This window comes from Callorhinus ursinus, unplaced genomic scaffold, assembly GCF_003265705.2.
Source record: "Callorhinus ursinus isolate GAN/ISIS: 27379988/994484 unplaced genomic scaffold, GSC_fseal_2.0 scaffold4, whole genome shotgun sequence".
In the NCBI taxonomy this organism is placed as follows: Eukaryota; Metazoa; Chordata; class Mammalia; order Carnivora; family Otariidae; genus Callorhinus; species Callorhinus ursinus.
The window spans coordinates 34,924,882-34,950,769 of NW_027397066.1; the positions used below are offsets into that span (position 1 = coordinate 34,924,882).

General features: G+C 41.6%; 2 protein-coding genes across 6 annotated transcripts in view; one reads left to right on the forward strand and one right to left on the reverse strand.

Moving 5' to 3' along the window:
• Positions 1 to 239: 239 nt before the first annotated feature.
• Positions 240 to 3,359, forward strand: SHISA3 (shisa family member 3). The gene is made up of 2 exons (XM_025887784.2): positions 240 to 640; positions 2,916 to 3,359. Exons 1-2 carry the CDS (start codon positions 364 to 366, stop codon positions 3,353 to 3,355), a joined length of 717 nt encoding a protein of 238 aa, XP_025743569.1. The 5' UTR covers positions 240 to 363; the 3' UTR covers positions 3,356 to 3,359.
• Positions 3,360 to 13,759: 10,400 nt separating this feature from the next.
• The window catches only part of ATP8A1 (ATPase phospholipid transporting 8A1), a 219,405-nt gene continuing 207,276 nt past the window's right edge, over positions 13,760 to 25,888 (reverse strand). For all 5 annotated transcript variants that reach the window (XM_073891594.1, XM_073891595.1, XM_025887328.2 and 2 more), the window contains 3 exons: positions 25,793 to 25,885; positions 16,668 to 16,759; positions 13,760 to 15,474 (listed from right to left, as the gene is read on the reverse strand). In XM_073891594.1, coding sequence (XP_073747695.1) covers positions 15,377 to 15,474; positions 16,668 to 16,759; positions 25,793 to 25,885 — 283 coding nt within the window. In that variant the 3' untranslated portion in view covers positions 13,760 to 15,376. The remainder of the gene's footprint in view (positions 15,475 to 16,667; positions 16,760 to 25,792; positions 25,886 to 25,888) is intronic.

Consider the following 25,888-nt stretch of genomic DNA (forward strand, 5'->3'; position numbering starts at 1 on the left):
TGAGGAGAGGGGCGGGAGGCGGCCGACGGTCCGGCGCGCCCTTCGCGCCCGCCGCAGTATGAGACCAGCGAAGGGCGGCAGCAGCCTCCCCAGCAGCAGCCTCCGCCGGCGCCTCCCGCGGGCCCTCGCCCCCTCGCCCCCGCGCACCATGCAGACCCCCGGCCTGCGGAGCCCGCGGCGCAGCCCCTGCCGCCTCCCCGGCCCCTGCTAGCCCGCGCGAGGAGTTGTGGGGGGGGGGCGGTGGCTCGGCCGCCGGGGGCCAGCCGCCCGAGCCGCGCCCCGGGGAGGGAGGCGGCACCGCGGCGCTCCGCGCTTCGCTCTCCCGCTGCGTTCCCTCCCGGCCGGTCCGGGCGCCCAGCGGCGATGGGGGCGCTGCTGGCGCTCTGGCTTCTCCTGGGCTGGCTGCGCTGGAGCCCGGCGGGCGCCCAGCAGTCGGGAGAATACTGCCACGGCTGGGTGGACGTGCAGGGCAACTACCACGAGGGCTTCCAGTGCCCGGAGGACTTCGACACGCTGGACGCCACCATCTGCTGCGGCTCCTGCGCGCTGCGCTACTGCTGCGCCGCGGCCGACGCCAGGCTGGAGCAGGGAAGCTGCACCAACGACCGCGGCGAGCTGGAGCACCCCGGCATCACCGCACGTAAGTGCGGGCCCTCGGCCCCCGCCCGGCGTCTGCGCTTGGTGGGGCGGCCAGGTGGGGGCATCGAGGCGGAGCGGGTGGTCGCATTTCGGGTCAGGCGCCCTAATTCGCTTGCACTCCCGATTCCCGCCACACGCGGTCTCCGCGGGTCAGCCCCAGGAAAGTTGGCAGGGCTTGCACCGGAGGCCCTGGGCGAGACAGCTGGAGCTCGCGGGAGCGCGGGAGGTGAGGAGAAGAGCTACGGGGGCAGCGTCAGGTCGGGTTGCGGTTTTCCAGGGCGGTGGGGGCGCCCCATGGTGCGTCCTGGTCACTCCAGGAGTTTCGGGGATTGCCGGCGGCCAGAGACCGCAACTCTTGGGGAGCGCTCATCTGCAGCCCCGCAGGGCCCAGGAACTTGAGCCACGTTCACCGCCCCCCCTTTTTGGTGGATCTTTGGTAGCGTTCCTAAGCCTCTGCCTCGTTCTCCCCACTTCCTTTCATTTCTCTGCATCGAATTACCCTCTCTGGCCCACCCCCATTGTCACGCCTTTCAGAAATGCCCAGGTCCTCGAGGTGGAGATTCAGAAACCAGGGTCGCAGGGGCTGCCCGCCCCCTATTCTCGTGTCGGAAAACACGGGTCAAATTTCCGCTCACTTCAGAGCGGAGTAAATCATGACCCCAGCAGAGGAACTTTACACCTAAAAAAAAAAAAAAAAAAAAAAAAAGGAAGGAAGAAAGAAAAGAAAAAGCTTTCCACCTGAATGGGAACGTCAGGGAAACCGGTTAGAGCTCGAGGCGATGGTTTTACCGCCGGGACCCGGGGGAGCGGGCGGAGCTAAGAGCGGGTGACACCCCAGAACTCCACAGCGGAGGTCTGAAGCGGGCAAGAGAAGGTCGCGGGAAAGAGAATTATTGGTGCCCAGAGTACCCCCTCTGCCCCAGAGCCACTCGCCAATAGAGTAATAACCCGGAGGAAAGGGGAGCCTGCTCTGCCTTAGAACTCCATTACACTCTCAAGGAATTTAACTTTGAGCGTCAAAACTCCCAATCTGGGGGATTGGCGAAGTGGTTTCTGGAGAAAGGATGCTCAGGGGAAAGCAGGGAACTCTAGGCGGTCCTCTACAAAAAGATACAGACGCTTTCCCCTGGCTTACTCCACTCACCCTGGGGGACCCGGTTGCTCTGCAGAGTGTAAGGGTCAATGCGCAGTCTGCAGCGGGGATTCCTTCCTGGGCCTCCCCGAATCCGGTTTGTTGCAGGGGGCGGGGGGGGGGGAGGGCAGCAGGAGAGGGGGCCGGCCCCGCACTCACTGATGCGGGATCAGCCGAACTCTGAGGGATCTTGGCTTGTGGCTCTGCCCCTTGCCAGCTGTGTAACTTGGGCAAGTTACTTAACTGCTCTGGGCCCCGTCTCAACTCTAAAATGGGCATATTGTTCTCAGAGGAGTTGGATTGTGGATTGAGTGAGAGTGTATGAATGCTTAGCACAGTGCCCCCAGGTAAGTGGTTAGTCGCTTTCCCCTCGCCTTCTACTACTAAACATGGCAGAGCGGATGGGAGACTGAAGAGCTTACACCCAGGAACCTGCAGAACCTCCGGGTTGATAGTTACCTGTCAATCACTGCTTGTGTGTCTTTGGGAGGGTCAAAAACAAGTATGTTTCCACATCTGGAAAACAGAGCTGACCATGTCCACCTTACAAGAGTCTCCACAGGACTTGAGTCAGATAATAAATAAGAAAGAGCCAGGCACAATTTCCGATGCAGTCAAGACACAGTTAATTGAGGCCCACTATGGCTTTCTTTATACCATTCTTTCCTTAGTCTTATAATGGGGGTCTCCCTTACAAGCTGGTTCTCTTTGCTTAGATTGGAGATTCTTGGACGGGAGAAGAATTTTCAGCATCAGGGATGGGTCAGAGCCCCAAGTGCCCCACCGTGATAAAACTACCCAAAACCTGGATTTAAATCCGGAGTCAAGGTGACCAAACAACTCACCCTTCCCCTCCCTTCAGTGCTTGAACAGGAGGGTAGGTTCTGTTCCTTCTGATTTCCAGATGTGCAATATAATGGCTAATTGCTAACAGAGGCTCCAGTATCAGTTTGCTTCCTTCCCCTGCTAGGAGCAAGAATATTCAGTCATCTCAGTTCGCACTTCAGAGATTACCAGTAATAAGCTCCGAGAGCCTGGGCTGACAAGGGTGGTCCTACTGGGCCGCTTACCTCCCACCGGGAGCTGCCTGGAGTTTGGGAGACTCTTGTCCAAACACCTGTGTCTGTCTGTTTTTACCTTTTAGAGCCCGTCTATGTTCCCTTCCTCATCGTTGGCTCCATCTTCATTGCCTTCATCATCCTGGGCTCCTTAGTGGCTATTTATTGCTGCACCTGCTTGAGACCCAAGGAGCCCTCACAGCAGCCAATCCGCTTCTCACTCCGCAGCTACCAGACAGAGACCCTGCCCATGATCTTGACTTCCACGAGCCTCAGGGCACCTTCCAGGCAGTCCAGCACGGCCACCAGCTCCAGTTCCACTGGGGGCTCCATCCGCAGATTCTCCTTTGCCAGAGCAGAGCCAGGCTGCCTGGTGCCCTCACCGCCCCCACCTTACACCACAGGCCACCCAATCCACCTGACGCAGCCATCCGGTTTCCTGGTGTCACCCCAATACTTCGCTTACCCACTCCAGCAGGAGCCCCCGCTGCCTGGGAAGAGTTGTCCGGACTTCAGTTCCAGTTGACAAGCCACAGCGATAGTACACCTGGAAGACAGGTGGAGGGCTGTCGCCATTGCCCCAAGGACTTCCGGGGGAATTTGCCTTGAACCCCGCAATGTCCTGGAGGAATGTGCTAGGAAAACACAGCGCCTTCTTAGTCCTACGCTTCCTGGCTCCAATCACAGGATGGGTGTGTTACAGAATTGCTTTCTGGCTTTGAAAACATGGTGATTATTACATTTCAGTTTATGCTACTTTTATTCCAAATACGCAGCAGTTCGACTTTTAAAGTTGCAAATTGGCTGAAGATGTGTAATTGGACAGCTCAGCTATACTGTTGAGAAAAGGCCCACGTGTTCTTTTTTCATTCTAAGTTGTTCAGTGAGTCATAATACAAATCTGTACCTCAACAAGCAAAGGAAAACACCTGGATGGTAATTATTGAAGGTTCTTTTTAAAAAAATTAACAACTCAGCAACCTGAGGGGACAGTTGAACAACCTATTTATGATTTGGGGAGGAACCTAACAATGAATAACATCAGCATTGTGAGAACAGTTACTTTTTAAATTAATAACTAAATTTTGTTTAAAATATAAGCTTTTTCAGAATACAAGATTTCAATAACCACATGAGGAGTTTAAGGTTTTAAATATTTACACAGATATTCATTGTAACACAGATCTTACGTAAAAGCATTTCCCCCACCCGAGGGAATATTTATTGCAGACTTTTTGTTCAGCAACATTTAGTGTTTAAAGAAAGTTGGACAGTTGAGTCTTAAAACCTTTATTTGTAAAATGAGTTATGTACAAATGTAAAGATTTGTAACTTAATGTATTTACCACATTGACGGTACTAATTATTTAGTAGTCACACTGAAATTTTTTATGTAATAACTATGGAGTTCAGAGTCCAGCTCTTGGTTACAATCACCCAATATTACATATATTAAGTGCCACTGAATTCCACGTCTGAGGATTACACATTTGGGCATATATCCTGCTGGGTTAGAATAAATAAAATGTTTTTGTGATGCCCATTTGAAATTTTAGATCAACGTGCTTCATTTTATCTTCTTAATGATACTCTGCTATTCAATAAAAGGAAATGTCTTTACTTATCACTTCATAGTTTGAAATTAAAAAAAATCTTACATTGATTTTGAATTGCATTAAAAAGCTCTTTTTGCAGCAGGGCTTGTGAAAAGCAGCGAAGGAAGTGAATTTTTATAGATTGAAAAGTCGGGACATTTCTCATAAGAATCTGGATTTCTGGCTTCTTGGGACACTGGGAAGACGCGGCACGGAGGGGCGTGCACTGCCATGGGATCAGGCCAGCCATTTTCAGACCAGGCGCTTGCCATTTATCAGCCTCCTGCCCGGTCCCCCCAGCCCGGCCCCATTCACTCCATTTTGTAACATACCTGGCCCCTGTGGGTGTCGTTTGGGAACCCAGGTTTATATGAATTCGTGCTACCATATGTCACCCTCAGTAGCTCTTTTCATTTTGTAGTTTTTAGAAAATACAATACACTTTTACCTATTTTTTAAGTGAGCTCTAAGCCCAACGTGGGGCTTGAATTCAGGACCCTGAGATCAAGAGTCACATGCTCTACCGACTGAGCCAGCCAGGTGCCCCTCAGTAGTCCTTTTAAACTAGGGCTACTTAGAGGTAGAGTTCTGATCTGAGGGACTTGCCATGTGGCCTTGCCACTTTGCTTTCCAGCTGAGGAAGCAAGTTGGAAGGTACTGTGCCTCTGCCCAGTCTGAGGGCAGAGGAGCCGTGACTTCTAGTGCCCTGCTTTCTCCCATGACTAAAATGGTGACCTCAGCTATCCCATACTCTCCAAGACAACACATGAAAGCAAGAAAGGGAGGGAGGGAGGAAGGAAGGGAAAGAGGAAAGGCTTCGCAGTAAAAGGACACACATTTGTGAGCATGCTCCGGAGCACATGCCTATGTCATTAGATTGGTTTTATTCATGTCTGTTACATACTGCTCCTTTGATATATTTTTTAAAGATTTTATTTATTTATTTAATTGACAGAGAGAGGGAGAGACAGCGAGAGAGGGAACACAAGCAGGGGGCATGGGAGAGGGAGAAGCAGGCTTCCCGCCGAGCAGGGAGCCCGATGTGGGGCTCGATCCCAGGACCCTGGGATCATGACCTGAGCTGAAGGCAGTCGCCTAACCAACTGAGCCACCCAGGTGCCCCTCCTTTGATATTTTTAAAGTTAACCTCTACTGGGCTCTTATGAGCCAAAAGCTATTCTAAATACGTATTTTTTAAAGATTTATTTATTTATTTTAGAGAGTGAGAGAACATGGTGGGGAGGGACAGAGGAAGAGGGAGAGTCTTAAGCAGACTCTGTGGGGCTGAGCTCAGAGGCTGACATGGGGCTCGATTTCAAGACCCCGAGACCATGACCTGAGCTGAAAACAAGAGTTGGATGCTTAACTGACTGCGTCACCCAGGCGTCCAAAACTATTGTAAATATTTACATGCACTAATTTTATCCTCCAAACAACTACAAGCAGGGAAGCATTTTAATTCCTATCTTACAGACTTGGAGGAGTGAAGTAACTTGCCCAAGGTCCCAGAGCTAGTCAATACTGGAGCTGTGTGCAAAGCCAGATTCAAACAGTGAGGGGACACCTGAGTTGAAATTTTGACGTTTCTATGCCATGAAGTCCAGTATGGAGTAAAGCATGAAGCCCAGTTCCTCTCTCTAAAGCAGCAATTGTCAACTCTATTGGGCCCAGTGAGCTCTCCTTAGAACAAACATTTTGTGCCATCCCTTTATCCTAAAATGAAATTTATAGGTAATATTACTCCCTACAGATAGGATTTTTTAAAAAAATCAATGCAATGTTGCCATGGTAAATAGAAAGGAGAAAGAAAAGGAAAATAATTTATTTCAAAATGTAACAGCTTCAGGGGCACCTGGGTGGCTCAGATGGTTAAGTGTCTGCCTTCAGTTCAGGTCATGATCTCCAGGTCCTGGGATCGAGTCCCATGTGGGGCTCCCTGCTCAGTGGGGAGTCTGCTTCTCCCTCTCTCTCTGCCTCTCCCCTGCTTTTGCTCTCTCTGTCTCTCTCTCAAATGAACAAATAAATCTTTAAAAAAATATGTAACAGCTTCAGTAGACCTAACAAAGTTCTCAGATTCAGACCTCTACGCAGAATCACTGAGACGTGACAGTTCCAAACCCAGACTGATGCAGGTTTGCCAGACTGGCAACTCATCCATCCTAATTGCATTGCGGCTATTAATGTGATTTTTTTCCAAACAAAGCAAGGTCTGATCTCCTTTTGATATTCACAGTAGTTATATATCTGGAAAATTCAGTGTACATTAAAGCAGTGCAAAAGATACTTTACAGGTATAATGGGATTAGGGGTTTCCACCTAAAGAAAAGGTGGGACATTCCAAAGTCATGCTGATAGTCATCAAGTCTTTGTTGGGTGGACCATCCTATGCATTGTAGGATCTCTTTTAAAACTGAGTCTTATTCCAATGAATACCCACGGCACACCCATTCCCGTACCCCAACACTGTGGGGGCACAGATGGTCCTACACAATTCCACAATGTCCTCTAGAGGGCAGAACTGCCTCCACTGAAAATCCTCTGGTTTGTCAGACTTCTCTAGAGAAGTGGCCATTTGCCATCCCTTTGGAAAGTGGTTCCGTTAGGCAAAATAATGCTAAGGAATTCAGAAAGCTCACGAACTTTCTGCAAACCTCCCTTCCTTAGCAAGGTGCTCCAATTAATCAAGTTATGGGCAATAAGTTGTTTAAAATTAGGGAGACACTGTGTCCTCATTGTAACATGGCATTCGGTGACACTGAATCAAATCATAGCCCCACCTACTTGTTGACATACAGCGCATGTCTTTGGACTTCTCTCTGAAAGATATGTAGCTAATATCGCTTATAAACCCAGGGTAATCGGGCCATCCTGCAGCAGATTTCCAGAAATTGTCCATTCAGCAAGTGTTTTTTGGACACCACCTTAAAGAGGCACTGTGCTAGGGGTTGGGAGTATCAAGATGAATAAAATTCAGGTCTGATTCAAAAAGCCTCTGTGTTCATGGACTCAGGCATGGCTGCAAGTCCTTGTGATAAGGTGTTACAGATGCTCTATGAGAGAAGCACATTATCTTTCCTGCTTTCCAGAGGAGTTCAGTCATTTAGGGGAATATGAACCCCAAAACCAACATTTAGAATTCATTCTGGTAACTGCAATGATAGGGGACATATACAGTGCCTTGGCAACACCTCACTCATCTGGAGGGGATGAGATTGGACCTGAGCCTCCGGATGGATGGGATGTGAGTGAGAAAGACTGGGTGGGGGAGGGAGAAACCAGTGCTGGGAATGAGGGGAAGAGCGTATTAAGCAAAGAACTGGTAGAAAGGCAGAGACACACCCACAGCATAAATGAACAAGGAACATTCTGGAAACTAGACGAAGAATGCAAAGAGTGAGGGTGGAGAGATGGGCAGGGTCAGTATCCGAGATCTTGAAAACCATGGTGGTAGGCTATACACCAAATGCAAGGGAGAACCTTGAAGCCTTCCATGAGGGAAAGCAGCTTGATCACATCGCCATTTTAGAAAGTTTAGAGAGCAAGGGTCACGTCAAATCACCTGAAATTTCCAAAGAGAGGCTTGCCACAACATCAAAATACAGCGGAAATTTGGCTGATTAATGCTTTATTACTTTCACAGAGAATTTGAGGCCTAACATCCTAAAATCACCATTATTTTGAAGAACGGAAGTTCTACACTTTGAAAGGAACTTATGCAAATAATGGGTGCCATTTACTAGGCACTGTGTGTGTCCCAAGTGCTTTATGAATTATAACATTTAATCTCCACAAGCCTGAGGTAGGGGTTTTTATCATGCCTGCTTTGCAGATGAAGAAGTCAAAGCAGAAAGGTTAAATGCTGTGCCCAAGGTCAGACACTAATAGCAGAGCCAAGATTTGAACTCTGGTGGGCTGTTTTGAAATTCTATGTTCTTTATGACATATAACTTACTACATGCTCCCTCCCCAGTAGAATGAACTTTCTAGAATTTCTAGAAGGCCTATTTTCTCAGGAAAAAAAACAGTCAACCTGCTTTTCAGAAAATCGTCTGGGGAAAACGTGTTAAATTGTACACATCCTATAGATATGATATCCTATAGAATAGAGGACATTGTAACAGATTTTGTGCTACATTATGAATCACAGCATATAAAGCATGAATAGAAGTATTAGATGACAAACATTTCTCCCTTTGCACATGAGAAACTCAGGAGACCAGGTGACCTAGCAGGGATTTTGAAGTCATAGTGTCTGGGTTAGTTTTCTAGCTCTGTCACTTATTATAAGCTGAGTGACTTTGGGTCACTTACCTTCACTGTGTCTCAGTTTTGTCATTTGTAAAATGGAGATATTAATGGCATCTTATTGTGTAGGGTTGTCTTGAGAAATAAGAAGTTAGAGTCACTGTCTCCAAATACTTGCATTCTAGTGGAGAGGGAGCTGTGTAGTAGGTTAACAATAAATAATGGAAAGCAGATGATCTACCCTAGAACAGAAACAAAAGGCTAAGTACTGTGGGAGGGTAGATGTAACTGTTGATCGGAGTGCGGGGAACAGAGAAAATGGCCCCATGGCTTGATGGAATGAGTCCATGAAAATCCATGGCCCAATTTGATACCTGGCCAGCTTCTCCTTGTTGCCAGGAGTAGAGCGCTCTCCCACCCCGTTGGGTATTCATGACCTGTATATTTATTATCTGCTTTAGAAGAATGTATTTAATAAAGTTGCTTCAGAATGATTATTCATTATAAAGCCAACACTTTTAATTGTCCAAATGAATAGATTGTTCCCTCTTATTTTCCCCACCTATTTATTTTTTCTTGTGCTATTATTAGTTATGTCATATAATGGAGAATTGGCCAGATTGATTTAAATCCATAAGAAATTTTCTAAAACGAAGTTGGCTTCAAAGGAAAAAAAAAATTTCTAAAACAAGATAACCAAAAAGTTCCTGAAAGTCTATGCAATCACAATTAGAAATCTGATTCATTTCATTTGGTTGGGAATCAATTTACCTTTGCATAACCTAAAACACTTATTTAGTACACATTCAGGAAAAACAAGAATTTAAAGATGTATTAAACTGTTAAGGGGACAAACTGTTGACGTATTTTGACATGTAGATGGCTATTTTAAAATTGCAATTAAACATTAGTTATTAAAGCAATTATTCTGACAGAGGATTCTTATTTGAAATGCTAGATACATAGTTTGCATTTGAAATAAAAACAACGGTAAAACATAGTATTATCCAATTTTTTGGATAAATTTTTACTAGCCTATTAGTGAAATTATCCAGGTTAGGAAGATCTTTCTTCATTAAAATGCATGGCTCTGTGTTGCCAAAATGGAAGCTGAGATTAGAGATGCTGTAAGCATACAAAAACATTCAATGGGGATGACATACTGAATTTATGAGAATGTATTTCAAGTCTGCTGCTTCCTTTAGCATTTAGGTAATATTAGAAGGCATCTGAAACCACAGGGTCAGTATAAACACAGTGCTTACACTTCAAGGGGGAGTGGAGATGAATGTGCAAATCATTTAATATAATCCACAGGAAACTTCTCTGTACACCTTGTTTTGCTGTGGTTTTGCTTGGGAGACCCACACCCAATCAGTGTCCCTGGGAAGATTTTAGAAAAGGACCTGGGGCCCCAGACACCTAAGCACACGCTGCACCTCGCTAGGAGACCCAGGAGCTTCTCAAACTGCTCACCCAGTGCAGCCTCTCTGTGAACTAATCCGATCTAGCAGTTTATGAAACTGCAGCTTCAGTTGCTTTTCTTTTGCCAATTGATGCTTATTTTGTGATAAGGCCGTTGGCCTCATTTCCGGTGTTTCTTGTGCTTTTGTCTCACATGGCAATTTTAATATCTTTTTGGTTACTTCCTTCAAATGTTACTGACTACATTTGGCCACTTTCTCATGAACTTAAAAAAATTGGGTGGGTTTAGAAAACTTAGGAAATCCATCCGATGGGAAAGGATGGAGCCAGGAATTAGTGGCTGACTTGCCGGCTGATTTAAATATGTAATGGGGACAATCCTGGGAGGCTTTTCTGACTGAAGAATCAAAATACAGGAATTTTATTAAAGAAATTTTTTTTTTTGTCAGGCGAGGGACTCAAATTAATTAACCACGCCTCTCACCAAGCTAGACTCCATGAAGGGCTATTTTCTATATCACCTGGGTGGTCAACAAAATGTTAAAATGCTATGAAGTGGATACACCTTCTTAGACTATAACTACAGTGGCTTTGAAGGTTTTATAAAGCAACCTAGTTTCTAAAACTAGCAATTAAAACTGCAACAATTTCTTTATGTAATGGTACAGTTTATTTCATTTTTAATAACACTGAGAGGACAAAATGTTTAAAACTTGCAGTTTAAAACATGCACATTCACAAAAGGCCAATGACACATAACACTGCAGAGAACTGAATATTACTCAACTTTAATAACTATTTATAAAACACAGTGCATTGAACAGCTAGAAAAACAAACCTGAGAAAACTATAATCACAGATTCAATACTCTCCACTCATGCAGCTTCACGATTTTGACAGCAGTTTCAGCAGAAATGGATTTCAAGGATCTGGAAATACTATTTTATCTTTAATGCAAACTTCAATTTTCCATAGTAGCTGCCTTCCAAGGCTGCCTTTTTTTTTTTAAACTTAATAAACTTGAAAATGTGAAAAATGAAGCTTGAAGTAGCTAAACAAACAGCAAACAGTATTTACTGCATTTATGGCTTCTATTCTAGAACCATGAAACATAAAAATATTTATTTTTTAATATTCTGCTCACATTTTTGCAAGAGCAGATTTACCTATGGAAAGTTGCTGTTAATTCAAAGTAAGCATGTATGAAATCTAGCTTTTTTCCTACTTACGGGAGATTTATTTGCTGAGAAGTTTTGTGAGCTTTATTAAGAAAAGTTCTTAAAAGCAAGCTAAACAAAAGTTGCAATTAAATTTGTTCAAATTTGTAAAATAATTTACTTATAAAAAAAAGTGGTGCAGAGAACCAATTAATTTGTCCACCGAATATTAAATTCCAAGTAGGCCATGATAGAATTTTATAAGGCAGAAATAAACATCAAGATTTACAGCAATAGCCATGCATTGGCCTAAGCCTCTTTAAATATTAATTCATGCAAACCATAAACCTATCAAAAACACAGCTGCTTTCATACAGAAAATAAGTCAAGATGAAAAATGGAAAACATTTATTTCCTTTCCTTCAAAGTTTAACTTACATTCCATTTTAATAGCCACTGAAGGTTAATTAAAATGCAGCAAAGTATAACTAAGTCTCACAAGTGACTTCAGTTAACACAAGAAAAATCAGATTATATCTCTTAAAGAAGCATTATAGAAATGTTCGTCATTAAAAAGCATTTATTAGGCACCAAACTGCATGGTATTACATGAATTTACAAAAAGAATTCCACAGATCTGGTCCACTTGATGTTAATGGGGTGGGCGTTTTCTTGATAAATTTTATAAATGGTTATTCATAAGATTATATATAGACTTATTGGATAAAATAAGTTTTAGAACCAAGAACTGTCATAGGGCAACTGCACAAAAATATACACTGATGATCATTTAGCATGGTAATAATTAGGACATTGTTACAAATAATTTAAAAACTACAAATATACAATCTATTACTTTCAGATAAGCATTCATTTCCTGAAAGAACATTTTAAATGACAAGTTATAAGTGATGTACAGTGCACACAATGCAGAACAAATGATCATGTGAGGTTCATATTTGTTATTTAGAATGCTAAATTGCAAAATTAAAATATAAAACCTAATAATCAGAATAAACGTAGATTTCTGGAATTCACAGTTCCCCCTGAAAATTAAGAGGAATTACTGAATCCATTCAATGACTGTGTAATTCATGTAAATGAATAATATTATTGAATAAGAATACATGTTCACCTGGCTTGATTAGAAAAAAGTTTTCCACTAACTTTGCAACACTGCTGAATCAGGCTCACTGTCAGACACTGAATGGGGTGTGGGAGGGTGGGCAGCACATAGATCATTTTCAATTTGCTACATTCCTGAGAAACACCCTTCTACTAACAATTTCTGCCAAATAGCATCTTTCTGGGTGTGAACCACCAATATATTTTTATAGGTATATATAAAACATTTAGAAAGTTCATGCTCAATATCACTGTGTACTATTCAACATTAAAGAAGCAATTCCCAGCTTTTCAATGTTAAATGAATGAGGATTTTTCTGCCGTAAGTAGTATTTTCTGAATTGTAAACATTGTAAAGCGACGCTGTTAGCATTTGTCCAAGTCCCTACAAGGGACTTTTCAATTGAAGAGGATGTGTCCTTTATTTCAGAAAATAAAAGTTAAAAGTCACTTCAGCTTTTTAATCCTGGTAAAACTCTTACCTGCCCCCCCAACCTTTGGAAGGTTAAAAAATTGAAGCGTTTTCTCTAACACTATAAAGTCACTGCGATTGCAATGCTGTGTTTTAAGTTTTACCAAGGAGGTCACTCCCCGCTGCCCAACCCCCCTCTCTCACCCAAGAAGCAAAAGAATTGACTTAATAATTCAAAAATAGGACTATGGGACAAAAAAGACCTAAATTAGCCATATTTCAGACCACAGTCTCATGCATTAATTAACCATGGGTATTCTACCCATGTTGAAGAGCTCCATAGAAATAATCCACGTTTTAAGATAAAAATAAAACTTTGTTTTTTTTTTTAAGCCAGAAGATTCAGTTCTATTATATTCATCATATTTTGATATTAAAATTTGGGGGAAGGATGCCACTGATGAGGTGGAGGCCAAGGGAAGCAGCTCTTGTCTGTGACCATGATAAAGTGTTTCTCTGGAGGGATGTACCTCATTCTTGTGTTTTGATTTGTGTGGTTTGACCTTGACTCTCGCCACGGGGAGGCCCAGGAAAGCTGTTCTGAATATCCCTTCGGTAGACAAAAATCTGTGACCTTCAGAGTTTTGAAGACGGTCTCAGACTCCTACACCTGTGCTCTTTCTAGGTGTTTCAATTGGCAATTTTCTTTCTGAACCCCAAACGGGAACGGTATAGGAAGTGAATTGTGTCAACTCCTTGCCCCCTTTAGAATTATGTATGTGTGATAACCTCTCTTGTTTCTAGAAAATGGGGGAGGCATACTTGTAACTAAACAACTAAAAATACAGACAAGGAAATGACATTATCACCTAATTTTAAACCTAGATGAAGGAAAAGGGTAAAAAGAATATGAAATTATTCAGCTCAAGGAGTGACTTGGAAAATCACCTCTCCTCACAATTCTAGTTGACTTTTCTTTTTTTTTTTTTAAGAGGAAGTTCTACCTATTTTGCTGGTTAAGTCCACTTAAAGGCAAACAGGCTTCTGAATAGAAGGCAAAAAGTTAGTTTCAATCTCTGAAGTGTATCTGAAAACTAGAATGCCTTTCTATTTATTTTTTTAAATGAAGGCATTATTTTAAAAAGAGTATAGAAAACTGGTTGTGGTTTTTAAACAGCCCCTTCACCATTTATTGTTGGTAGCAAAATAGGCATTTTTTGGGGAGATGGCTTGGAAATGCTGAAAAAAATTAAACTGAACATACATTTAAAAACATAGTAACAAAATCTACTTGTGATGAAGTATCTCTGACTGTAAAGTTATAGGCTGGAGTAAAATAGGTGTTTTTAAAATGGGGACTATGTACTACTTATTTGTCCCGATTAGCAGCATGTGACTAATTTGGGGAAGCTGCTTAACTAGCGAGCTGTGAAGTAATTCTCAGGGTTAAGTACAGGGATGGTCACCAGAACACGGGGTGTGCTATGTGCACCAGCAGGCATCTCTAGCAGGAACTAGTAGAAAGATCCCAAACACAGGACAAAAGCCGAGCCTATGTACATTACAAAAGCCCATGCAGTTATCCAGCGTGGTATTCCAAACAGCTCCACGCAAGCACTGGGGAGCTCACATAAATATCTAAGCATATTTTTCTTGAGAGAGAAAACATTAAGATAAAAGGACAGCACTCAGTCTTCAGCAGAAGCCAGATTTTTAGAAAAATCTAAATGATGAGGACCGCTCATCAGAGAGGACGGAGACATAGTTTAGAAATCAATATCATAATGACAGAGTCACATTGCCACGTAATGTCTTCCAATGTTAACAAGTAAATAAGACAAACAAGAAAGAAGCATGTGTAAGGCCAAAGGTGCAACATCACGGATTTTAGTAGCAAATGCCTTGAAATACTCGTTTTTGCAAATCACTCTTACATTTGAAAAGTCAAGCATGCAGATCTTACAGCAGAGCTGGAGGTAAACTTTCTCTTAACTTTCTGGGCAAATGACTACTGAATGAGAAATACACTTATTGAATGTCTTTGGCAAACATTTATCAAGACAATTTTTGACACAAACACTTGTTAATGTCTTGTTTAGAAATTTTGCTCAGGAAGGTGAGTCAGTTCCTAGAGAAGAGTGCTGGTTTTTTTCAGCATATTCTGAAATCTAAGTCTGGATATCAAGAGTCCCTATAAATTACTACCACTTTAGAGTTTTTTCATGGTTGGTTGCCTTGTGGTACATATCCAATAAATTGATAGTCAGTTACAGCCCCAGAGTAATGGCATAAGACTACTGACCTGTTCTCAGTTTAAGAAAGCATTCTGGCAAGATAACAAGGTCATTTTCAATTTCTGCTTACAAAGACTTAGCAAATACTTTAAAAAATCTGAAAGAGATGGTGTTACAGTAGAGTTGCACAGTGCTTATGTCTGTAATATACACGAATCTGACGGTCAATCAATGAGATGAGCTCAGATCCACTCTCCCCTCCTGGGACCAGACTGGAATTGGTCAGCAGATCCGGTAAGACCTGGGAGCTCTCCTTAGAGCCCTAGTAGCCCCTGCCTCGCAGCCCCCGTCCCATCACCACTCGTCTGGTCTCTGCTTTGTGGTATCGTATGCTCGAATCACCTCAGACTGTGACACAATTCCATTCTCATCTTGTGAGAAAGCATACCCGTCTGTAAGTTAAAGATAAAACAGAAATGATCATTGTGAGGTCACTGGGAATCTCTGTGATTCTGAGTGTGAAGGACTCATTTTCTAACTTGGGGAACTCCTATGCCCCTCCCGCCTTCAAAAGCCTGTGTGAAGACATGAGTTTTTTACGTTCAGAAAAGATGTGGACTCAACTGCACCATGAAGAGTGGGCTGACTGCAGGCTGTCAGCTGAGATTCTATGAACTCTGCCCCCGGATGAATGAGCAGGTGCTCGCAATCCCCCTCGGTTCTCCTTACGGCATCTCAAATCCAAGCCAACCAATTTTTGCTTCCTGGCTACTGGCGGGGTGGGGGGTGAGGGTGGTGGTGATGTCCAGTCTAGCGGGCACATACACTTCCATCCAGATCGGGTGGATGAGAGAGCAGGAAGAACAAAAATGAGAAGGAGGCAGAGATAAACACCCGGACTGCCCGTGCTGGAAAAGTGGTCTCCTTCCTTGGGACTACATTGTCCTTGGCTCTCGGCATCTACAGATAAACTCATTCATGCCCCAGCACGGTTGGGGATAAGCAATGACCCCCAAGGGGGTCACATCTTTAGAAAAGGCCTCTTGAAGTATAAAAGGCAAAAGCATTAAACATGAGTATATATAAATGAAAATAAATTATATGTGGAAACAACATGAAACAAAAGATATATTACTAACACAAATACATTTACTACAGGGCTTTATATATTATATTTTTTCAGATCCTTGAAATGTTAAGAGGGCCTGATACCTAATAATTTCTTACAACTCTAAATATTCATAAATATTTTTGAAGGGGGAAATATATGTTTCACTGTGCTGTTTGAAAGCTGAAAAAGCCCTTGCAAAGTTATTCAAGTAGAAAAGATAACAATACAGAGGGAGCTTTTAAGAGTTAAGATTTATTTCACTAGTTCTTTTTAAGATTTAAGGAAGCAAGGGGCATGTGGAAATATTATTTCTTCAAGTGAAAGCAGCAAGATTTTAAAATGCTTTGTCTTGTCTGCTCTAAGTGAGATGGTTGTGGTCAAAGGTTTCTCTAATCACTGGTTATTTATGTAACATGTTGCAAAGAAGCAAAACTGGCTTTAGGTTTTAATTTTAAATAGTCAAAATGCTGCTCTCATACATGCTAGGACATAACAGCAGAGAATTTATTTATGGATCGGAACTCAGGTACTTACGGAGCAGGTTTTGTTGCAACGATTCAGACCGGTACAAGTTCACGTGGTTCTTCTTAAAGACGTTCTTGAGCAATTGCGCCCTCTCCGTGAGGCTGCCGAGCAGGTGCAAATGTGTGAAATGAATTATCAACTCGGCAGAGACCCCAGTGTGCCCACAGGACCACCAGAGAGAGTTAGACTTAAACAAAAGATTGCTTGAGAAGTCTGCAGCCCAGGGATTCTTTTTACCCCATTTTCTCAGATGGCAAATGAGATTTAAAGTATTTAGATACTCTCGAGGCCAGTTTTTCCCATAGCTGAGGGGAGTTTTGTTCCCAATAATCCAGCCAAAAGATTTTCCCACCCCCCAGTTATATTTAAGTCAAATGGGGATACAGACCCTGTACAATATGGTTAACAAAAAATACAAAGTCTGCCAGTAGTGTTATTAACTTCTAAAATCTTGGTTGACTTACTGCGTGCATTCTAAGCACGGCATTTTTTGAATTACAAAAATTATTACTATATATCTTTTTCCACTTTGCACATATTTTGGTGTAAAATAATATTTTTTTAATTATGTAAAGAAATCCTCAAAATTACACAAAGAAGAAATTTCATAGACTTTTTAACTAGAAAAGTTCCATTACCACTCCAATATGGTATGAAATGTGTTCCTTAATTTCGTTAAAAAGAAACCTATTTTCAGAAAATACTAGGTAAAATGACAAGGAGAAATATTTATTTTTCAATAAACGTTTAGAATAATCTCCACAGAAACAAATCCATGTAATTAATTATGTAACTTCTAAAAGCACATTGCAAGAAATAATGCATCTGTTTTTTTCCACTGCACGTAGAATGGTGTCTCCCACGGTAGGAAGCCAATTATTTGTCAAATAAATGAATTCAAGCAATAATTGTGAAATGCACTTTAAACATCACCAGTCCTCCTAATCATGCCATTTCTCCAGTGGTTGATTTCTAAAATTTTGCTTTGATATCAAAGAACATAATAAGCATAAAGAGCTAATAAGAAATCCACATGTGTTATAGCAAATGTTTATGCAATTTTGTTTTAATCACTGGAATGGACTCAGTTGAAAAATTTCCATCTTGTGTTTTTCCCACTATAAAAGTTGTAGTTAAATTGTCCTAAGTTACGTCAGTTCTATATTTTGCCAATTTTTTTGAAAGCCTGAAATGGAACAATTTTTATCATATACAAGAAGTAAAAATAAAAGGATCATCTGCCAAATGAACTCGGAATTACATAAACATTCAGGTTTTTGCTGAAGTAAAATATTTAGAAATGTTGACATTTGTACTCATCTTCTACACACATTTTTTCAAGTCTAGGGATGTTAACTGGTACTTATTAGACATACTTCATTGTCACTGAGAATTAGCTACATTAAGGCAACAAAGCTAATTAATCTAAAACTCCAGTGGTTTTGCAAAGAGTTGTAAAACTGGTTTTTGCCAGCGAAATAAACAGATATGGGGAGTGAGAAGGGGCCATTTTTAGAGTCACTTTTCTTACTCTATTCTTAAAAAGATCTAACATTACAGACCTGGGGACCCCTAGGAACACTAAAATCTGTAACTGCTTTGAGGAATTCGGCAGCTTTAGCAGCAGGTGGTCTGATTTTGTTAGCAGAGCATTGTGGATGGGGTGCTGGGAAGTCTCTGGTGTTTAAGACGGAAATGACTACAGACATCTAGGGGACAGCAGTGTATCATTATGTAGCTTCTTCTTCCCCAGATACATTTTCCAGGTTTCAGGCTGACCTTCCTAAACGCATAATACTTTAATATTATAACATTCAATGTTAAGAAGGCAGATGTGAGAATTTTATCTTTCATGTTATGAAACTTCCATGTATAAGATAATGCAGTTTTGTTTTGTAATGGCTCATATGAGGCTATACTTTTACTCAGCTGTCACATCAAGTTCATGTCTAGCGTTCAAAAAACAAGGTGCAATAAGAAAGCTTCTTTCTTGGGAAAGGAGCGCAGTACTGGGGCTAGAGCATGGGCTTTGGAGTCTTAACTTTAATTCTGAGTCTGTTACTTATTAGCTGGGTCGCCTCAGGCAAACCTTTCTTGGTCCTCTCATCTACAGGAAGAGGATAATCCCTAACCCTTAGGCCAACAGTGGGATTGGGGGAATTGCATGGCTTCTACCTTAGTGACTGGCATTTAGGAAGCACTCAAAGAATGCTAGTCCTTCCCACCTTTACCACTCCCCCAGCTCGCAAGGAATTGATCATACAAAAAATCAAGTAGGACAGCGATCATCACAAAACATGAGATAACTTTGTGAGGATCCCTTTCTGATGCCTTGGCTTAGAGTCAACATCAGCTCCACGCAAAACGTCTCTTGCTACATATGAGTTTTCACTTACAGTGCCCCCCACTCCACTTCCCCAGTAGGAAAACTACTAGGTTTCTGTTGTTTTTTTCCTGAGCTACTCTGAACCTCTTGCTTTAGTTCTTATAGGGCAGAGTCCCTCCTATGAAATATAAATGCCATTCACAGGAGGGTGCTTAATAAATACTAAGTGATGATTTGTATTTCTCTAGTCTTATCCTACCTTTTGGGAACTAATCATTTCAAAATAACGTGGTTCTATGTCCTTGATGTTTACAGGTACTGCGGTTACTGTCAAGTCACATTATACAGTATATTGGGAACATGTTAATATTAATAGACATGTTAAAAAGTTTAGTTTTTCTTGACTAGCTTAGCACTGTGAGAAGAAGAAAAAGACTTTAAGAACCTTCTCGTTAAAACCCCATCTTAATCACAACTCTTAGTCAGCAGTGTTAATTTTGTGTGGCCTTTCATTTACATACCAATCTACGCAAGTTCTAAATTCTCATTCAGTGCAATTTATGCAAGTACCACTTAAATATTGTTACCTTATTTCCCAGCCCACTAAAATGTCTCAACTTGGATATTTGGTAGAGGTAAGGTGTTTTAATGTTTTAAAATAATAATTAATTGTATTATTTATTTATAATTATTTAATCATTATATTAATTTAAAATAATTGATTTTAATGTTTTAAAATAATAATTCATTTAGAAACACTAAGTATAGGTAGAAACCCATTTACTGTCCTGAAACATATTGTCTGAAGGTATTTTCAGTTATTTTTGAAGAGTGGTAAATTTGCAGTTGTCTTTATGGTGGGTTGGCGAGCTATTTTGGTGGATTCATTTAAATGGATCTCCAGAAAGTAAAGAACCATCCATACGTGGGATGTTTTAGTGTAGGGCATGGGACAGCCGTCCTGGATGAGGCAGCCATGGTGGGGAGATAAACAATGACTACAACAGGCCTGATCTCTGCTCTGGAGGAGACAGCACTTCATTGTTCCGTCACTTTTCTTTACAAATGCTGGACGGAACTGTTATCACAGTGTTGAGAGAAGGCTAGGGCAAACCATTGGATACATGCTCCTATCTCAAACCTGTACCAAGATTCATATGTAACACTGATATAAAACCAGTGTGAACACTGAGAAACAGTTTCTTTTCTGTTAGTTTTGGGGCAATGTTAAAATTGCTATTTTTAAAGATAAATAATACAGAGGAAGGCTCAGAGAAGCCACTGTTACTGTCCAGATGGTCAAATTATCTGATATCTATCCTTCCATGCTCTCTTCTTTAAAGCTAATGGTAGAGTGATGGACACGTTCATGAGGAATGACCTGAAGATCCCAGGGCAAAGTTCTATTTAGCAATGGCTGCTGATATGCTGGCTTATGTCTACAGTGAGATATAAAAAATTATGAATCTCATCCTATTTGCCTGTCTATGAGATGCACTGCTTGCCACACTCATGTAAAGGATACCCAAAGGTAACTGTCCCGCCTCCCATGAGCCCAGTGTCTACAGTTCCTTATTTCAAAGCATTGGGTTCTTGAATTCACATCTGTTTTTGTTATTGTTTTGTTTTAGAAAAGGTAAGATGTTACACAAAATTTATAGATGTCATGCCCCCCGCCATGAGATCGGAGAGGCCCATATTCCAAAACATTTACATTTATGCTATAAAGTATATAAATATTTATACTATAGAAAAAAATAAACACTATTAATGCCTTTATCTATATAGAACAAATGGTTTAGGTTTTTTTCCAGCAAATGTTTGCTATAAACCTAGGGGAAAAAATTGAATTTCAAAGTTTTTTTGCATTTTGGAATTGCAGATGCTATGCTCCCTAGTGTTGGAGCCTATCCACAAAAAAGTAACAGCAAAAACAGGGTTTCATACCATATAAGGGTATATATCTTTTTTTTTTAATTTAAATTCAATTAGCCAACATATAGTACATCACAGAGGTAGTGTTCAATAATTCGTCAGTTGCGTATCACACCAAGTGCTGTGATGTGATGAGCACTGGGTGTTATATTAAGTTGTTTCCTTAACCAAAAATAGTAAGCCATAGCTACACAGTGATCAGAGGTACGGCTTGCATTTATTGTCCCAATATCTTAAATTGATTCCTACCATAACCCAAGGTTCAAAAGCAATATACTGTACTTAGATGACGAAATACCTCGACCCCCAAATTTCAATGTAAAATTGGGATAAATATATCTAATTCACAAAATAATATGGTAAGTGATATACTATTTTTCTTTTCTTTTTTTTTTTTTTTTAAAGATTTTATTTATTTATTTGACAGAGAGAGACAGCGAGAGAGGGAACACAAGCAGGGGGAGTGAGAGAGGGAGAAGCAGGCTTCCCACTGAGCAGGGAGCCCGATGCGGGGCTCGATCCCAGGACCCTGGGATCATGACCTCAGCCGAAGGTAGACACTTAACGACTGAGCCACCCAGGCGCCCTGTGATATACTATTTCTACTAAAAAAAGACTGTTTTAACCAAAATGTTTTAGTTTTGAACATAAGTAAACATGAGAAATAAATGATCATAAATGCTAATCTGGACACAGTGCTTAGAAGTTACAGTTTCTCTGAGGCAGTTCCCTTTATGTAGAGCCCAACTTCATAGTAGTGCTCAGTGGACATTGAAAAAAATGGGGGACAATCAGTTTACAAGACTGCATTGTTCTATCTATGGTGAAGAAGTAAACCACTGTTGCTTTGGACATGACTCGTTTGGGAAGTGTAATGTATATAATTCTATGTTCTTATGTATCATATTTGTATTTAACTACCCAGGGGTCAATCATCTCTTTACCACCCACTACTCAGCCATCCTTTCGTCCATTCATTCACTCATTCATTCATTCATTCATTCATTCCTCAGTTCATTCTCTGGACCCTTCAATCACCCATTGGACAAATCTTTATCAGGTGCTAGTGTGTTCCTGAGTCTGTGCTAGGTGTTGGGTTTCAGTTAAGACTAAGAAGGAGGCCTCTCCTTCAAGGCACTCAATCTAGTAGGGGAAACAAACACACAGGATGAACAAACACATCACAATACAATGCAGTAAATGTAACGACAGAAGCATAAAGTGCTCAGATGGTAGGGTAGGAATTAATTTTATCTCAGAAAAGAAAAGGTAATTGCACCTGAGTTGAGCTTTGAAAACTAGGAATTGGACTGCCCCATCTATAGGAGGGTATCAGCTTCTTGGCAAGGGAACAGCACGTGCAAAGATTGGGAGGTATAAAATAACATGGTATTTTGGAACTAAAATGAATCTGATATTGTTTGAATACACAGAAGTCACAATTTCTTCCTCTTTGAAAATGTAGATAAGATTAGCTAACTTTTTTGAAATTTTACATCAGTCTCATTCTCTAAGTTTCCTAAAATAACCCTGGCAGTGGGGTTCCTGGCTGACTCAACTGGTAGAGCATGCAACCCTTGATCTTGGGGTTGTGAGTTCGAGCCCCACGTTGGGTGTAGAGATTACTTAAAAATAAAGTCTTGAAAAAAAAAAAATCCTGGCAGTAAAATCAATCTGACAATTCCTAATTGCTCTAGAATGTCATTTTTTAGCATGAAGACTTTTCCAACCAGTTGCTATTTTTCTTCCTTCACAGATCCCTTCTTTTCCCTCCCTCTCTAGCCATCATCCAGCAGGAAGGCACTGTGGTCACCATCCTTCTGGTAACCATGGGCAGCAACAGCAACATGGGGTATGTGTTATACCACGGGTTTTCATCTGTGGCCTTTAGCTAACAGCTAACTCATTTCTGAGTTCTTGCTATTTTAGGCAAATGAGGTGGCTGCAGGAAATTTATCTGATGCATTTTCTATGGAAAAGTTTGTCATTTATGGTGGAATCCACTTTATTCCTTTTAGGCTGACTTTTTTTTTTTTTTTCCTAAGTAATCTCTACCCCAAACATAGAGTTCGAACTTACAACCTGGAGATCAAGAGCTGCATGCTCTACCTACTGAACCAGCCAGGGGCTCCTCTTTTTTTTTTTTTTTTTTAAAGATTTATTTATTTATTTACTTATTTTAAAGCGCACGAGTGAGTGAGAGCAGGGGGAGGGACGGAGGGAGAAGGAGAAGCAGACTCCCTCCTGAACAGGGAGCCCTGATGCTGGGCTTGATTTCATGACCTTGAGATCATGACCTGAGCTGAAATCAAGAGTCGGATGCTTAACTGACTGAGCCACCCAGGCGCCCCTCTGACTTTTTTTTTTTAATGGCAGGGGCCACCTACATTACAGAATCGTTGAATCTTTAGCACCAAGAGGTCACCATATCAAAACCTCACCTTGGCTTTATGGTCGTTGAAGTCACCTATGTACTACAAACCAGGAAAGCTAAATATCACACGCAGGGGCCTAACATAAGAATGACGAACATACTTAGAAATATAAGGAATTGACTCCTAAGGGTAGTAATAGTATGGTCTTTCCCTAATAGTTGTTAGTAAACAGTTTTATTCACAATTTTGTAAGCTAGAATCCTAGCAAATCCTTTTTACTGCTAGAGCGAAAGAGAAAAGATTAAGAGAGGGACACTTGGGCCAACCAAGGGAGCAGGTGTAGATGTTTAGATGAAGGGACACAGATGAGGGGAAGGTGGAGGGGGAAGGATACTCCTAACTCTGAAAGTTATTTCCATCCTACACACAGCGACACTGACAGAGAGAGGTCAAGCACTTCGTCAGGCTGGTATAGGCTGTTTTTGCTGTTGTCTCCCATTCTTGAAAAGGAAGGAGAACAGTCAATGGTAAGGAGCAGCGGCTCCAGAAGGCCCTGCTTTGTGACTTCTGACCGAGAACTTACTCTAAGTCCCAGTTTCCTCAACAGGAACGAATGGGGTGACTAACCTGCCCAGGACTGTTTCGGGGATCCTACATGACAGCGTATATGGCACGACTGGCGCAATGCCTAGCATGTAGTGAGTGCTCGGCACCCAGCAGGGCTCTTCCCTTTACAAGACAGGGGCAGACCAGTGTGTGTGTGTGACCAGTCCCCCTGGCCTCACGTGACTGAGGAAGGCTGGGAGCCAAGGTCTCAGCTTGAGTTCCCGGTCTGACACTTACTGAAATGTGTCAAACTGAATAACAGTAGCAAATTGTGATGACAGTGACAGCCATGGGGGAGCAAAGCATTTCCTCTGGTGTAGACAAAATCTGAGCTCACGTTAGTGTGACTGAAACTGGTATTACCTTCGTAATTGTGTTTTATCATAGACTGTTTTCAAACACTTTTAATTTCTTTTCTATAATGCTTTGTGAATGCGGCCAATTTGATTAGGTTTCTGACCTTGCTTTTATTGAGGGGGTGGTACTGAGGAAGAAACTTGGGAAACGTAATGCACTTCATATGGAACATATGCCCATGTCAGTTCTGAATACGTGTTAAATGCTACTGCAGCATATGATGCTCTATATCAAGCTCCATTTTCACTACGTATAGCCTTATTATGGATACTGTTTCAAGCTAAAAGACTTTTTTATCCCCTTTCATTTTAATAATACAACAATATTTGTAATCATTTATTTAAAGCTCATTAAGCACCACACACTTTATCAATTATATCTTATTTAATTCTAAAAACTAGCCATGAGGGAGGTATTATTATCCCCATTTTATAGGATGAGAAAATTGAGGCTCAAAAGTGCTGAGCAACTGGGCTAAGGTCACGCATAGCTTAGTGAGTGACAGATTTGATTTGAATCCACATCTCTCTGAGTCTAAAACAGGTCATCAGATTGTTGGTGGGAATGCAAGCTGGTGCAGCCACTCTGGAAAACAGTATGGAGGTTCCTCAAACAGTTAAAAATAGAGCTACCCTACAACCCAGCAATTGCACTACTGGGTATTTACCCCAAAGATGCAAATGTAGGGACCCGAAGAGGTACGTGCACTCTGATGTTTTTAGCAGCAATGTCCACAATAGCCAAACTGTGGAAGGAGCCAAAATGTCCATCGACAGATGAATGGATAAAGAAGATGTGGTATATATATACAATGGAATATTATGCAGCCATCAAAAGGAATGAGATCTTGCCATTTGCAACGATGTGGATGGAACTGGAGGGTATTATGCTGAGCAAAATAAGCCAATCAGAGAAAGACATGTATCATATGACCTCACTGATTGAGGAATTCTTAATCTCAGGAAACAAACTGAGGGTTGCTGGAGTGGTGGGGGGTGGGAGGGATGGGGTGGCTGGGTGATAGACACTGGGGAGGGTATGTGCTATGGTGAGCGCTGTGAATCATGCAAGACTGTTGAATCACAAACCTGTACCTCTGAAACAAATAATGCAATATGTGTTTAAATAAAAAAAAAAAACAAGAAGATAGCAGGAGGGGAAAAATGAAGGGCGGGAAATCGGAGGGGGAGACGAACCATGAGAGACTATGGACACTGAGAAACAAACTGAGGGTTCTAGAGGGGAGGGGGGTGGGGGGATGGGTTAGCCTGGTGATGGGTATTAAAGAGGGCATGTACTGCATGGAGCACTGGGTGTTATACGCAAACAATGAATCATGGAACACTACCTCAAAAACTAATGATGTAATGTATGGGGATTAACCTAATAAAAAAATAAAAATAAAAAAATTAATAAAATAGGTCATCGACACTGCTAGCTCCATAACATGATAAATATAAGTTTTACCACTTATTTCTAACCCTAGTAAAACATAAAGTTCACTTGGGAAAGAACATGTGCAGTGTGTATTTTACCTTTTTCCAAGCACAACTGCACCTGGGTCTTGAGATTTTGCCTCCAGCTCCTGAACTTCATCTACTAATGTTTTAAAAGCAGTCCTCTTGATACTG